Source organism: Pseudophryne corroboree, chromosome 3 (assembly GCF_028390025.1).
Source record: "Pseudophryne corroboree isolate aPseCor3 chromosome 3, aPseCor3.hap2, whole genome shotgun sequence".
Taxonomy (NCBI): domain Eukaryota; kingdom Metazoa; phylum Chordata; class Amphibia; order Anura; family Myobatrachidae; genus Pseudophryne; species Pseudophryne corroboree.
This window is the reverse complement of record NC_086446.1, coordinates 573,564,336-573,579,950: the sequence shown is the minus strand read 5'-3', so window position 1 is coordinate 573,579,950 and position 15,615 is coordinate 573,564,336. Positions and strand designations below refer to the sequence as shown.

Below are 15,615 nucleotides of genomic sequence, written 5' to 3'. Positions count from 1 at the left end.
TAGTGTCCCTGTCACTGTCCCTCTATGAATAAGAACTACACTTCTACAGAAAGACAACAAAACAGCAGATGAGTGTACCAGCTCCATCCTGGATCCACACAAGTCCAAGCATTTCTCACCAATGGAAGCATTCAGCTGGAAAGGAAGAGCACTATGAAGCAGCGGATAAAACAATTGTGTTCTTACCACCGGGGACACAAGTTCCTTACTCCACTTTAACATAGCAGACGTAGTTTTAGTTCTCCTTTAAATACCTTTTTTAACTTAGACTGATCATCTTTGTAGGTAATCATTAGAGCTAGCGCCAAATCTCCTTTCTCTCTTCTTGTCCCCTCACAAAGTAAAGGATGCTCTGCTTCACTGACTGTCGTCTTCATGCCTGTCCAGATGCGTTAGAAAGACAGAAATGAAAACCTGCAGTTTGCACTATGTTTATATGGATACACGTCGGCGTGCTATACCTGGAACACTGTGCTGAAAGAGGCCACTGCCATCAGGGAATACCACTGCCATGAAGGGGTGTACTTATCCACAAAAAACAAACAAACAGCGCTAATGCAATATCATAAGCAGACAGGTGTGTGAATTGAAAAAGTGGTATGATATTTATTATATACTCCTCATTTAAAATTAATACTAAATATAAACACAATGAATATAACAAATATCAGTAAGAACACAAAAAGAAGAAAAAGTTAAAGTTTAAATTTCCAACCCATTGGCATATGAGTGGAGCCAAGATGGCTATTGATGGTACAGGACACTAAGGACGATGGCAGTTTTTATCCAGTGGTAGGCGAACTTTGTTAATGGTGGGACCAAATAATTCCACTTTCATATGCAAGAAAGAAATACTTCCCTTAGCGGTGGTCCAAATGGCATGTCCTTTGATAAAGCTGCCCCTTGTGACAGCGAAACGCGTAAGGAACCTCCTTGGACCCCCTAAAGGACTTGAGAGCAGTATCCAGAACTATTGGACAGTGGATTTACAAAGTGTGGGACTGGTATTTGGTGTGCCATCCTGTGAAATCAACTCCCTCATCTGTGCGCTGGAGCCTATGCCATTTGGACCACCGCTAAGGGAAGCAATTCTTTCTTGCATATGAAAGTGGAATTATTTGGTCCCACCATTAACAAAGTTCGCCTACCACTGGATAAAAACTGCCATCGTCCTTAGTGTCCTGTACCATCAATAGCCATCTTGGCTTCACTCATATGCCAATGGGTTGGAATTTTAAACTTTAACTTTTTCTTCTTTTTGTGTTCTTACTGATATTTTTTATATTCATTGTGTTTATATTTAGTATTAATTTTAAATGAGGAGTATATAATAAATATCATACCACTTTTTCAATTCACACACCTGTCTGCTTATGATATTGCATTAGCGCTGTTTGTTTGTTTTTTGTGGATTTTATTGTTTGGATTGACCATCCAATTTTACACAGCTGCTCAGAGAAAGTACTTTAATCGAGCGCGTGGCAACCCACTTTTTTATAAGTGAGGTTAATTTTCACACAAGGGGTGTACTTAGTCTGCACCAATGTTTAGGTAGGTAGTACGTATTAAAGTAGCATCCACATGAATGTTAGGACCCAAGGTTTCCCAGCAGAACACTGCTCAGAGCACCATACTGCATCCCCAAGCTTGCCTAATTCCTATAGTGCATCCTGGGTACTACTGTATGGCATAATATGAATAAGGGGCACTACTGTGTGTCATAACGTGAATTGTGCCCACTACTGTGCAGTGTAAAGTGAGTAAGATGCCCAACTGTATGGCGAAATGTGAATTAGGGGCAATAGTGTGTGGCAACTGAATTTTGGGCACTATGTGGTACGATATGAATTAAGGGCATTATATGACAGTATATTTAAATAGTATATATTAATGTTATTGATGTATACATCAGCTTTAACAAAGCGTCCAAAATGTCCCCTTCAAAATTACAATGTACCACCTTAAGTGACCAAAAAAAATCCTAGAGTGTTCCGAAACCTTTCTATCACTGCTAGCATTAACTTTTTCAGCGGGATCAGACCAGACGGGCTAGCGTTCATTCCCCACACACATCAATGACAATTGGGCATTAATGACCCTGTGGCCAGTTCACCGGTTATCCTTCCTTTGACCACTTTTGGAAGGTACTAACCAGTGCATGCTGGGAACACCCCACAAGACCTGCCATTTTGTAGATGCTCTGTGGGTATCTGGTCTATAGGTCAACAGCAAAAAGGTCAACAGTCAATAGGTCAACCACTGATGGTCGACATATAAAAGTTCTATAGATATAAAAGGTTGACGTAGCAATGGTCGACACAGTTTTTAAAGGGTTTTTTCATACTTTACCATCCGTATGGACTACGATTGGGAATAAAAACCTGTGTCAAGTGCAGCGGTAGCAGAGCGAGGCACCTTGCCCGTAGCATGGTAAGCTGCAAAGGGACGCGGTACACTTATTTGGGTTTCCTGTGTTTCGACGGTAAAGGAGATGAAAAAATGATGTGCTGACCTTTAATTGTGTTGACCATTTTTCAAAGTCGACCTTTTCACATGTTGAACTTTTGTAACTGTTTACCTTTTCCATGTCAACCTTTTGACCATATGGGGTCGATCTATTGATCCATACACGCTCTGACCCAGTCATCTAGCCATCACAATTTGGCCCTTGTCAAAGCCGCTCAGTTCCTTACATATGCCCATTTTCCAGCTTCCATCACATCAACTTTAAGAACTGAGTGTTCACTTGCTGCCTAATATAGCCTACCCCTGAACAGGTGCCAATGTAATGAGATAATCCATGCTCAGTGGGTTTAATGCTATGGCTGATCTGTGCATGTACTTGAAACACAGCAGTAAGAATCGGGCTTAGTGACACAGAACATGTAATGGGTGTTTCCCTGTCACATGAGTGCTTGGCAGATAACGCTATCCTGTACTAGAAAGCACAGAAACGCCCATGTTACACCAGCCCTAATCAGCAACTGCAGATGCAATTAATGATTTCATTTATAAAACCTATAACAAATTGTTATCAAGAAGAATTTAACTTGGACTTTTATAGACCAATTAATATTTTTAAAATGAACTAATTAAAACAACGCTTACGCATGCACAGTTTTGCAGAATTTTGACCTGATCGCAGCGTTGCACAAAATAGCTAGCGTGCAATCAGGTCAGAATGACCCCCGTTATCCAAAAATGCCAAGACGTCTCATCGCAAAATTGTACATTAGGACTTTAAGCATATAAATATCTAATAGTCTACCTGATAGGATGTAAGGCAGCAAAACAACATGAACCATTGACAAACGGTGTACCTAACAAGATACTGTGTACATCTAGTTGGAACACAGATGAAGCACACATACGATTATAGCAGATGGCTTGGGCCATTCACTTACAACATAATATTCATCAATCAGAAGTCACACAATATCAACAAAGTAACTGATTATAGAGATACAAATGGGAACAGCGAATGCATATATAAACTACCAACCTAATGCAGCAACAGCTGCCTCAAATCCCAGCTCTTCATCCCCAGGCATCTCGTTGTTACGGTTACGACTTGGAGGACGAGAACCTGTTGGGGATACCACTGCGAGAGAAAAGCAGAATCACACATCTGGCATCCCACACACGGTTATATAGGTATGTTACTAATCATATCATTCCATAAGTATATATATATTTTTATGCAACCAACATACAACCGACGTGGAAATATAGAACAGATGACTCGGAGCTGTGCGGGGAAATTAATGTTGCAGGAATATAGCTAATGACACAAAGCTGTAGTTCTGTTATGCCGTCTGGTGGAGAGTGCTGCTAACGTTCCAAATTTTTGCATGGACACGTGGAAGAAAATCAGAAAGGACACTAAAAGCCATGTTGCATACATATGTTATGCCATGCCCACCTTTAGTGCACTGAAACTATAGGGGCTGGTGATAGCTAGTGCAGTTTCAATTACAGCTTGCATCATCCATTGGAGAGTGATAAAATGGAGAGTGAAATCGTGCCAGCCAATCAGCTCCTGCCATTTTTCAAACACAGCCTGTGACATGGCAGTTAGGACCTGATTGGCTGGTACTTTTTCTTTCTCCATTTTATCACTCTCCAAGCGATGATGCATCTAGCCCAGAGCAAGATACTGTAGTGTGTTTTGCATATGCATATAGTCTGAAATACTAGAAACACAGTTACCTGGAGTACACAAGACATCAAAAATAAAACTGGCCAGCATAAGAGGAAGGACTGGCCGGTAATCGCACAAAGTGCCATCTCGCAGCTCCTTCGCTCGCCCCCGGATAGTGTTCATTTCATTGCAGTCCAAGGGAATCTTCTTTAGAAGGGACACAATCTCAGACTCTTGGTAAGCCAGCTTCACCTAGAGAGAAGTCCATATGTGTGAGTGTGCAGTGCTTGTATTAATGGGACTTCCTGCATTTAAACTAGGGTTCATTGATCAAGCTCAAGCATACTGTAGCAGATATCTCCATAAACAAGAGGAGACTTACCAATCTGCTAGTAATACTGCCAGCCAGGGAGAGAGGTTTATATCAAGACATTACATTATATCTAATCACTCGATTGGACCAGGGACGTGTGGCGAGCTAAATGGCTCAGGAAGCACTGGCTAGCCCCAGAGCCAGATTTACATGCAATATATGATCCAAATGGTACATCTGGGCATTATACACAGGTACAGCATTATAACCTCCTGGAAATTTGGTGAGATTTGATCAGAGATGTGCTGAAAAGAAGGACAGGTGAGGCACTGCCTCACCTGCCATAGACTTTTAACTCCAGAGTTTTGGCTATAAAAATGATTAGTATAATGCAAAGAAGATATTTCTAACAAATTATTTGTATTTTTCATATACTTTATACAGTCAATACTCTGGCACAAACGTCAGTATGACAGGAAAGGCTCTGCCTCACCCCACGTCACTGGATTGGACTGCTCTAAACATAGTGGGTGCACTACATGCAACAGCAGGATTTCAGCATCCTCATTATATATTCAAGTGACATTAGCCTTCTACATTTCTACTGTGGTGCTTCTTATGTCGGTATGACAGGCAGGAAATGATGTGGAGGATGACAGGTAATGGAAGATGTTTTTAGAGAGAAAACCCACAATCTCTGAGAGGACACAAAGCATTATTGGTAATAGGCCTGATTCGGAGTTGGACGCAAACCCCATGATTTTGCAGTTTAGCGATTTTTGCCCGACTGTGCACTTATCTAAGTCACAATGATTATGTGCAGCAGCGGTCTAGTGATGGCGGTCACAGACAGGATTTAGTCAGGGCCCGTGGGCGGAGATTACAGGGAGTGGCAGCAAAGACGCAGACGTGTTGTTACCATTTTGGGACGCGGCTCTGCCTGTATCTGCGATCCCATACACAGTAAACAGTGGCTCCGGCGTCTTACTTCCTGCAGCCATGCAGCGCGACCACAGGAGTTTGATAATGGGCTGATCTGCAACAGACACAGCATCTTTGTACGCAGCCGATGGGACTTTCAAAGCCGCCAGTGGGCGTCTCAGCACAAATCCGGACAGCTGCGGCATTTGCATATAGCGTACAACTCTGAATCACACCCATGGTTCATAGACGAACAAGAGGTGACGATTGGACAAATCTGCTCCTTAAGCATGAGGCAGTATGGATGTTTTATACTGACAGTGGTCCCTAAAAGCCTGAGTGAATCTGAGGTGGGGGGGGGGCATCATATAAAGAGTCTCAAATAAGAAGTGCATGGGATTTGTGGATCACTATTGGGATTTTGATAGTATTGCTCTATCTCACCAATAGTATTTTTAACCCTTTATCATTTTTATTTAGAGATTGTTGTTATAGTATTTTAGTGTTTCATTTATAGTATTTTTAGACACATATTGTAAACATTGGGCCCAATTCAAGGTTGATTGCAAAAGTAAAATCTTCCTCTAATGGACAAAACCATGTGCAGTGCAGGTGGGGCAGAAGTGACATGTGCAGAGACGGTTAGATTTGGGTGGCTTATTTTGTTTCTGTGCAGGGTAAATACTGGCTGCTTTATTTTTACACTGCAATTTAGATTTCAGTTTGAACACACCCCACCCAAATCTAATTCTGTCTGCACATGTTATATCTTTTCCCCCCCCCTGCAGTGCACATGGTTTTGCCCATGAGAGAGGAAGATTTTTCTTTTATCGATCAACCTTGAATTAGGCCCATAGTTCTCAGTTTAATTAGTGCCTCACTAATTAGAGATTCATGCAACACAGAGTTTAGTGAGGGCGGTACTGTGAGCTATGCCGAGCTGTGCGGATGCAGAGACCTGCCCCAGTACACGGATAGGATGGTGCGGTCACATAGATGTGTACAACTCTGCGGGAGTATCCGCATTTAGGGGGTCATTCAGACCTGATCGCACGCTATATTTTTTCACTGCGCTGCAATCAGGTCAGACTCCCCTATGGGCGGCGACTATCGGATCACAGTGCTGCAAACAATAGCTAGCGAGCAATCAGGTCTGAATTACTGTAGGCCTTTAGTTCTGTGCGAGTGTGACTGCAGCCGGCTAGTGTGCACCTGAGATATCCTGCCCCAGTACACGGATAGGATGGTGCGGTCACACAGATGTATACAACTCTGCGTATTAGCAAGTATCCGCATTTAGCTCTGTGCGAGTGTGACTGCAGCTGGCTAGTGAGCACCTGAGTCATCCTGCCCCAGTACACGGATAGGATGGTGCGGTCACACAGATGTATACAACTCTGCGTATTAGCAAGTATCCGCATTTAGCTCTGTGCGAGTGTGACTGCAGCTGGCTAGTGTGCACCTGAGTCATCCTGCCCCAGTACACGGATAGGATGGTGCGGTCACACAGATGTATACAACTCTGCGTATTAGCAAGTATCCGCATTTAGCTCTGTGCGAGTGTGACTGCAGCCGGCTAGTGTGCACCTGAGTCATCCTGCCCCAGTACACGGATAGGATGGTGCGGGCACACAGATGTATACAACTCTGCGTATTAGCAAGTATCCGCATTTAGCTCTGTGCGAGTGTGACTGCAGCCGGCTAGTGTGCACCTGAGTCATCCTGCCCCAGTACACGGATAGGATGGTGCGGGCACACAGATGTATACAACTCTGCGTATTAGCAAGTATCCGCATTTAGCTCTGTGCGAGTGTGACTGCAGCCGGCTAGTGTGCACCTGAGTCATCCTGCCCCAGTACACGGATAGGATGGTGCGGTCACACAGATGTATACAACTCTGCGTATTAGCAAGTATCCGCATTTAGCTCTGTGCGAGTGTGACTGCAGCCGGCTAGTGTGCACCGGAGATATCCTGCTCCGGTACACGGATAGGATGGTGCGGTCACATAGATGCGTACAACACCGCGTATAAGAGAGTATCCGCGTTTAGATCCGAGCGAGTGTCACTGCAGCCGGCTTGTTTGCCCCTCTGCATCAGCCAGGTAACCCCCCTGGAATCACGTCCTTATTGATATGGAAAACAATCACATTCTGAAATGATTGTGGTCTGATCAGTCATGATCCTAGTATACATTCTGTCCTAGTTCTGATAATGCCTTCATCATTTTCTTTAAATCTTTTAACCCTCTGTAGTAATTTAGACTGCTTTAGCATAACATGTATTCACAACAATTTGGGTAACTTGTGGTAGTTTCATTTGTGACAGGATGTTCTAGAGACGTATACAGTACATAACCCCACTTTTACTTGGCACCATGCACTTGTCTTCCGCCTGATGTCCCCTTGGCACAGCTGTGCCTATACACATAGCAGACAGTATCCAGTGGCACCAGGTACTGTGTGCCATTTCTATTGTGTTTAGGAGGCAGCCTGGGCAGTATAACCCTTGGCACTCTTCCAAGCTGAAGTGCTCCTTTGTGACTGAATGCTGTACAAGTTCGGCATACACACCTCTGGGAGAAAATACCATTTTTTATTTGTTTTAAACATTTTTACAACAGATAAGCTGTGACGGATGTTGCATTAGTACTACCATATACTGTACATGAATAATTCCCCAATCACCTGGATAAAGCCAGATCACAAACATCTTCCCTAATTACAGATGAAAGGAAACAAACCTCTAAAGCCTTGGTGGAAGCTGGAGGTCTCTGTAGTTCCAGAGCAAACATGCCGATGCAGAATGCCAGGTTATGGAGCTCCTGCCGCTCACTCAGCACAGTCAGGAGGAAAGCCGCTTTGGACAGTGTGTTTGTCGCTATCCACGTCTGCTTACTTGTCGAAACTTTGTTCTTTTTACCCTGGTTGGTTAACGTCAATAAAATATTAAAATATAGCAACCTCTTTACTTGTCACAACACATTTAAAGTTGCTGTCATATGTACTCAGACAGAGAACACCCACCACCAAAAAGAAATGGGTTTTTTCCCCACGTGCTGAAACACAAAAATTAAAGGTTCTAAATCTCTATAAACACATGTAAAGATGTAACCACACTCATTGTTGCCGCGATGTGTATGCATTATTCGCTGGTCTGCATAGGAATGAATGGTGTGCGTACGCTCACGCCTCATTTGAAGGCACACTAGTCACGCCACTCATGCAGCGATGCACACGCATCGCAGCATGGATGAGCATGGCTACATCTGTGGCGTGGTGTTTGTACACAACATACACGTACATGGATATACTAATGCATACAGACAGAAATCACACCATTTCAATCTCTATGTCTGAAATCAAGCCTTCTATAGGTAGTATAGCACCTCTGCCTTTTGCCTTCATACCCAGATTGCTTACATCTCCCTAAATTTAGGGTCTATAGGGTCTGTTTACTAAGCCTTGGATGGAGATAAAGTGGACGGAGATAAAGTACCAGCCAATCAGCTCCTAACTGTCATTTTTCAAACACAGCATGTAACGTGGCAGTTAGGAGATGATTGGCTGGTACTTTATCTCTGGCCACTTTATCTCCATCCAAGGTTTAGTAAATAGACCCCTTTGGTTGAAAAATGACATCAGCTGGTTGACTGGTACCTTATCTCTTTTACGGAAGCAAGCAGGAAGCAGTACCAACGAGCTATATTAACATATCATCAGCCAGAGTGGGGGGTTGAAAACTCCACCCTGCTGCCACGCCTGTCAGCGCCCACAGCGTATCAGCCTAGTGCTGAGGCTCTGTGTTCCCCCCCCCCCCCCCGGTGTGTATGTGCAATACACCTATATGCATATTACTGCACCTGCAACTCCGGCAATGGGCACTAGAGGAGATGCAGCAATGTCCACCTCTAAATCAGGCCCTCGGGGCTCAATTCAATTAGCAACGAATCCCCCCCCCCAGGGTAAGTGCGTCTATATGCCGTACTAACGGCACTGCCAGACTCGTAGATTATTGTTTGCAGCCCCATAGGGTTGCGTACAAAAAGCTGTGAGTGTAAGGCGAGAATGGGTCATGAGGGTGGAGAGCGCAGCTGCCGTTGCCTGCGTTTCCCCACCATTGCAACGGCTAGCCCCCCACCCCCTTTTGTGGCTAACTGAATTGAGCCCTTAGTACACTATTAGCAAATTGTGTAAATGAGTAATTTTTAGTAGACTGTTACAAACATATATTTTCTAGTTTCCTGATGCTTAAATTGATCTGCACATGTCCAAGAGGAACATGTTCATAATCATAAATGTTAACATTAAGCTAAAGAGTCCTCTGCTGTTTACATTAGTAACTAGATACACATAGGTGTGAAGTTTAAACACATGCAGTACTGCACTTCTAGTATAAACATGTAACATGACCCATGACCCTTGAGCTGTAAAAAAAGAAATAAGCTTAGTAAAGTTGTGTACTTAGTGACTGGTGCATAAGGAGGGGGTTTGGGGCATCTGGGCACCGTCTACATCCAACTCTTGATGTTGGCTGGCTGTAGAAATTTTATTTTTAGTAATAATAACCTAAGAAACAGACATGGACTGTCCTGTCATCCAACAGGTTGGAAAATAAGGTCTTAGTCTACTTTCTGTAGTATTCAACATCTCAATCCATGTTCCTCATCTGTCTCTTCTCTACATACACCCGCTAATTTCCTAAAGCATAATCACATCTTTCTAGGTCATATCTTTATCACAAAGAGGCCCACTATTACACAAAATTGGTACAATTTCTCTCTCAGACTAGTTTCTAAAACCATAAAGTAAAATAAAAGGATTGACGGCCATTTCATCCCTGCGGGTGGTCTTCTGTTTGCCGGCGGTCGGGCTCCCGGCGCTCAGTATACCGGCGCCGGGAGCCCGACAGCCGGCATACCGACACTTATTTTCCCTCGTGGGGGTCCACGACCCCCATAGAGGGAGAATAAAATAGTGTGGCGCGCGTAGCGCGCCACCGTGCCCGTAGTGTGGCGAGCGCAGCGAGCCCGCAAGGGGCTCATTTGCGCTCGCCAAGCTGTCGGTAAGCCGGCGGTCGGGCTCCCGGCGCCGGGATGCTGGTCGCCGGGAGCCCGACCGCCGGCCAGCCGTAGTGAACCCCATCCCTGCAATACCTTCTATCCACTGGCAACAAAGGCAGCAAGTAGTTACTTTTGCAGAGCAGAGGCCCAGCTTCTCTTCTTGCCAGTAGAGGTTGGTGTCTTTTTGCATGATATAACGCTCCCTACCAGTGACGGCTGCTCACCTGTGTGGCCGGGAGGGCGGGTTGATCTCATCCCAGCTGCATTCCCTGACCTCCTGGTGATTGATGGCTGATGTCACCAGAATGCAAAACACAGGTCAGGTGGCAGTAGCCGGGGCTTAGGGCCAGGGGCAGGACTTAAATCCAGTGCTGCTGAGCAAGCTGGCTTCTATAGACTGCATCAGCAGCAGCCCACAGAAGCCAGACAGGACTGATAGTATAGCAGGGGAGTGGCTCCCCATGGGAAGCACTCCCTCTGCTTTTACAGGCAGACTGGCAGTCCCAGGAGGAGAAAACACCTCCCCTGGGACTGACTGACTGGCTGTGATTAGCCAAGAGTGCTTCCAGTGGAAAGTCACTGCTAGGTAGTCCCTGAGGGTGGTGGAGTTTACTGGGGGGGGGGGGGGTGTAAAATCAGCCACTGCACCCTCTGTTTTAAAACATCTTTCTATCTACACCTCTGACCCTGCACTTGTGTGTTTCTCTTTTCCCCCTTGCATGTGTGTGTTTCGGTCTCTGCAATATGGGTGAATGCTCCTTTTCTTTCAACCCGTATGCATGTTTGACTCCTTTGCTACATTCATTAGATCTGTGCCCTAGACACACATATGGGGGGCATTTCGCTTGTTCAGAATACCTAATGATAATGATGTTACCACCATGTTGAGAACCGATAACAGAAGGAGTAATAAAAGTTGTTAAATAGGCTGTAAGCATTTGGTAACGTCTCTCTAGAAATCCTGTGTTTGCCCTGCAGTAACAATTGATCAGCGTGTAAAGCTTAAATACTACCAGGTCTCACCTTTGTTGGTGGCTGCTCCACCTTAAGGTCAGGGGGGTTAGCCAATAGATCCTGGGCTAGCTCCACGGTTAGACTACAAGCTTCACTACTATATCCATGTGCGTACAGTGCCTCTGCACAGGCAAACAGCACCTAGAATACAAAAGACAATATGCACATAGAAGGATTTCTAGATAATGGAGTATCTAACTATTCCCAAACAAAATTACAGCTGATATTTTATTCCTTCCCAATGAAATACAAACCAAAAAAGACTTTTTTTAAAAATCTGACAATTAACTTTGGCCTTAAATTTCAGTCATAAGGAAGCGAGGTACATAAATAGTTATATGACAAAAATGTAGCTAGAAATGTGCTGAAAACAATTGGTTTTTATCCCAGCTTTCTATGACTTTTCAGAGCTGAGATATTGCATTTACACCCAAATGTCCGTAACAGTGAAAAATGTCATATGTATTGATAGAAAATGTCCACCATCTTCATATAAAAATAAAGCAATGGTGGTTTCTGACTACTAACTTACAGGGGTCGTCACACACAACAAAAAACAAATAAAAAATGGTCAAGCAACCAATTAATTTAATTCTTGACTATTTGATATGGATTGACCCGGCATTAACTGTCCTAGAAATGTCAGAAATTGCTGCTTGCCTGGCCATGTAAATAAAAATGTTATTTATATATATATATATATATATATATATATATATATATATATATATATATATATATATATATATATATTTATTTATTTTTATTTTATTTTTTTATTTCTCAGATATCACCCTTTTATGTCAATAGTTCAAAAACATTTTTTTCTTTTACTCGCTTGTGTTTAGAAACGGCAGCCATCAGATAACACAAATACAGATAACTCGGGACTGGAAGGTGATGGAGCATTGGGAGAAACCCCATTGTTCTCAGCAAAGTTTGGGCACATTGATTACCTTATCTCACGTTTTAATGAATTAAAAAGGAAAATCAACCATAACAAACTATTTGTAAAATTCTGACTTTTTAGGGTGCCAATATCTCAGCTTAGAAAGAAATCTCAGGTTTCAGTGTCTCAGTAGCCACATCAGCCATTCGGCCCCTCACTTCCGACACCAGCATTTCTGGCATTGGTATTCGTTTAAGTGATCGGAAGGTAACCTCACGTACAAAAGACTGGGTTCAGTCCAAACCACTACTTGAAGTATTGATGACAGAAACTCAATCCTAAAGAATTTCTGTTGTTTTTCCAATCATTAAAAATTAAGAACAGGCAAAACCAAGCTAGGACAATATACCTTAAAAGAACGCGTCAAAGTTTATTACCTCCATCCTGTTCTCCTGATCCAGAGGTTTTATTCCTGCAAATATATCCTGCTCTTCTGCTTTCTCATCTTCATTCTTGGTTGCCTCCTGTGGGTTTACATAGTATGCCTGATAGTCATCTTCTTCCTCACCCTTTTCACGACTCTCGCTTTCCTCTGCAGTTTTGTTTTCCCCTTTACCCCCACCCACTGCTCCATTTTCTGCCACTTCTTCTGGCTTGAGACTTTTCCCACCATCATCATCTGCAACAATTGGATCCTCTTCTGCACTTCCAGGAGCAGTCACCGCTTCCACAATCGTATCAGCGTCAGGCTTAGGCACTGCTGGACCAACAACAGGAGGTTCCAGGCCTTCTGCGTAATAAACACCTCCTTCATCCTCAAAGTTGTCCCTAAATCTTCTGCTCAGGGGAGATTCAATGAAGCTGAATGTGTTACTGGCTTCAGCTCCAAGTGCCAAGCTACTGTCATCAAGGTTCATTTCAGCCATGTCAGGTTCCAGTGAACTGTCTTCACTGCTCATACGACGCTTGCCACTGTGCTTGCTGGCCAGACATTTACTTGCAGGTATCTTTGCCTTATTTACAGTTGATTTATACATGGCTTTCTCTCCCCCCTCTGTAGAAAGCCGCCTGAGTACTCTTTGAGGAACTTCAGATGCCACTTTCCGTTTGCCCACAAGCTCTTTGGGACGTACTGACATTTCCTGCAAAGAAGAACGAGACCTCTCTCCAAAATGCAGGCAGCCCTCATGCCCCTGTGCACGTCCACCTTCACATACAGCTTCAGTGCACTGTAGTCGGCAGCTTCTCTGTTGAAAGGCTTTGACCCAGCAGAAAGAGTTCTTCTTGTCAGTGCTGCAGTAAGTGATTCCAGAAATGGGGTAAGCCTCCTCCCAGTTGAAGTAACACGCCTCCACAGCTGGTTTAAAGCCCTGGAAAAGTTTATCAAGAGATTTTTTGTGCTGTCCCCTCTTCACGTTCTCAATTACTTTTAGCTGCCACTGGCGTAACTGGGCACAGAGATCCCGGCGTCTGTTATGCAAGAAATAAACAAAATTGAAAATGACGGCAGCGGAATGCAGGTTGGGGGGGGGGGGGGGTGAGCGCAATAAGCCCCTTGCGGGTTCGCGAGCAACCAGATTCTCTCTATCATTTCCTAGGATGCAATAAAGAAATGATAGAGAATCTGATTGGTTGCCATGGACAACATTACCTCTTTTCATAGGCTAGAACTCTCTAAATAGAATTATAATGTGCAGTTCAATTATTCTCATAATAGCATAAGCAAGTTGAACCATTAAAGGTCACCTGTTTATATCATGAGAACTCAATGAAAAATGTATTCCACACTTTTAACCTCTTCCCATTAAAAACTAAATATATAGAACTGCAGAGGTTGGAGAAATAGTAAACTTTACGCTGGCACAGAGACTGATCCAATCAACTACATAACCCTACCCATTGACATACAAGTGCAATATAGAGCTATACAGATATACTCATACACAACCAAAGATGCAGGCACATGATACAATGAATACCATTCACCTTTGAGGACTGATGGTAGGGTCTAAAACTGCCAGCCTCCAGAGGACGACCATTTCATCACACATGCTGGCACAAGCATGAGCAGCAACTTCAGACTGCCCATTACTGCGACCGGTATGCCCACTGGCACTACTGTGAGAGGCTGAGGTACGCACATTGTACCACCAGCCTGTTATCTGTAGGCACAAATCAGAACTATGTGACACAAAGCAAATGAATATTAAAGCCAAATGAATCTGTTTCCATCTATTCTATTGATGGACAGCGAACATGTATCATATACTTATGCCTGTACGATGAACTGCATCATATTTTGCTTTTAAGACGAATGACCAAACAGGCCACCACTAAAAGCAATTGCTGAATGACTCATTGATAGAGCAAATGAACATACAAATAAACACACAAGGTAAGGCAGTGTTTGTTACCATTACCAACCAACCTTATTCAGCGTTAACTTCATAAAGCGTTTTCTTTGGCAGTAAAATGAGAAGTTAGTATAACTAAACACGCTCTCGGCAAAGTAAAGGAACTTTTGGTAGGAGAGAACGAGAAGGGTATTTTAATCACTGGATGCTTGTTTTGCTCAACATGCATATATACATGCACAAAGGTCAGGATGTACTACACATTTACATTTTCATGTCAATAGAGGAGCTATGCATATATGTCCACTTGACATGTCATAAGGAATTTTGCTATAGAAATATAGATGGGAAAGCAATGTCGGAAAATCTTTATACAGTGAATTATGTCATGTCACACACTTACACAGATTAAACAATATACAGTAGGGTCATGCAGTCCCTGAAATATACGAGTTTGCCCCCTGTCCATCTCTTCATCCTTATTTTATGCATGGAGGCATTGGCCAGGACTATTAGAGCAAATCCTGATATCACTCATCTTAAGACTGGAGGAGAAGAGAATAAAATGGCTGTTTCCTGATGACCTTTTGCCCATGATCTCTATTCCCACAATTTCATTGCCCAAATGATTACAACAATTGAAATATTTGGGTGACTACCTAACTTTAAAATAAACTATTCATAACCTGTAGCCTTGATCTTGGGAGCTCTTGAGCACAAGAAACTCCAAACTGACGGATGCTTTTCCCATCTTGTGACTCTTGTCCCAATTTAAATACTTGGTAGTGCACAAATTTTAGCCTCTACTCCATAAAACTGAACTCAAATAAAATAAGTGAAATACCTAAAAATGTCCTAGTTAAGCAGAGTCAACAATATTAAGAGGACTACCCTGCAAGAAATCCTATATTTATTTTAGACAC

The 15,615-nt window shown here is 43.3% G+C and overlaps 1 protein-coding gene across 2 annotated transcripts in view; it reads right to left on the bottom strand.

The window, feature by feature from the left end:
• ZSWIM8 (zinc finger SWIM-type containing 8) overlaps nucleotides 1-15,615 on the bottom strand; it is a 131,433-nt gene that overhangs the window by 35,687 nt on the left and 80,131 nt on the right. For both annotated transcript variants that reach the window (XM_063961345.1, XM_063961346.1), the window contains exons 9-15: nucleotides 14,325-14,500; nucleotides 12,776-13,808; nucleotides 11,459-11,590; nucleotides 8,117-8,296; nucleotides 4,210-4,393; nucleotides 3,503-3,601; nucleotides 255-379 (exon numbers count right to left, since the gene is read on the bottom strand). In XM_063961345.1, coding sequence (XP_063817415.1) covers nucleotides 255-379; nucleotides 3,503-3,601; nucleotides 4,210-4,393; nucleotides 8,117-8,296; nucleotides 11,459-11,590; nucleotides 12,776-13,808; nucleotides 14,325-14,500 — 1,929 coding nt within the window. The remainder of the gene's footprint in view (nucleotides 1-254; nucleotides 380-3,502; nucleotides 3,602-4,209; nucleotides 4,394-8,116; nucleotides 8,297-11,458; nucleotides 11,591-12,775; nucleotides 13,809-14,324; nucleotides 14,501-15,615) is intronic.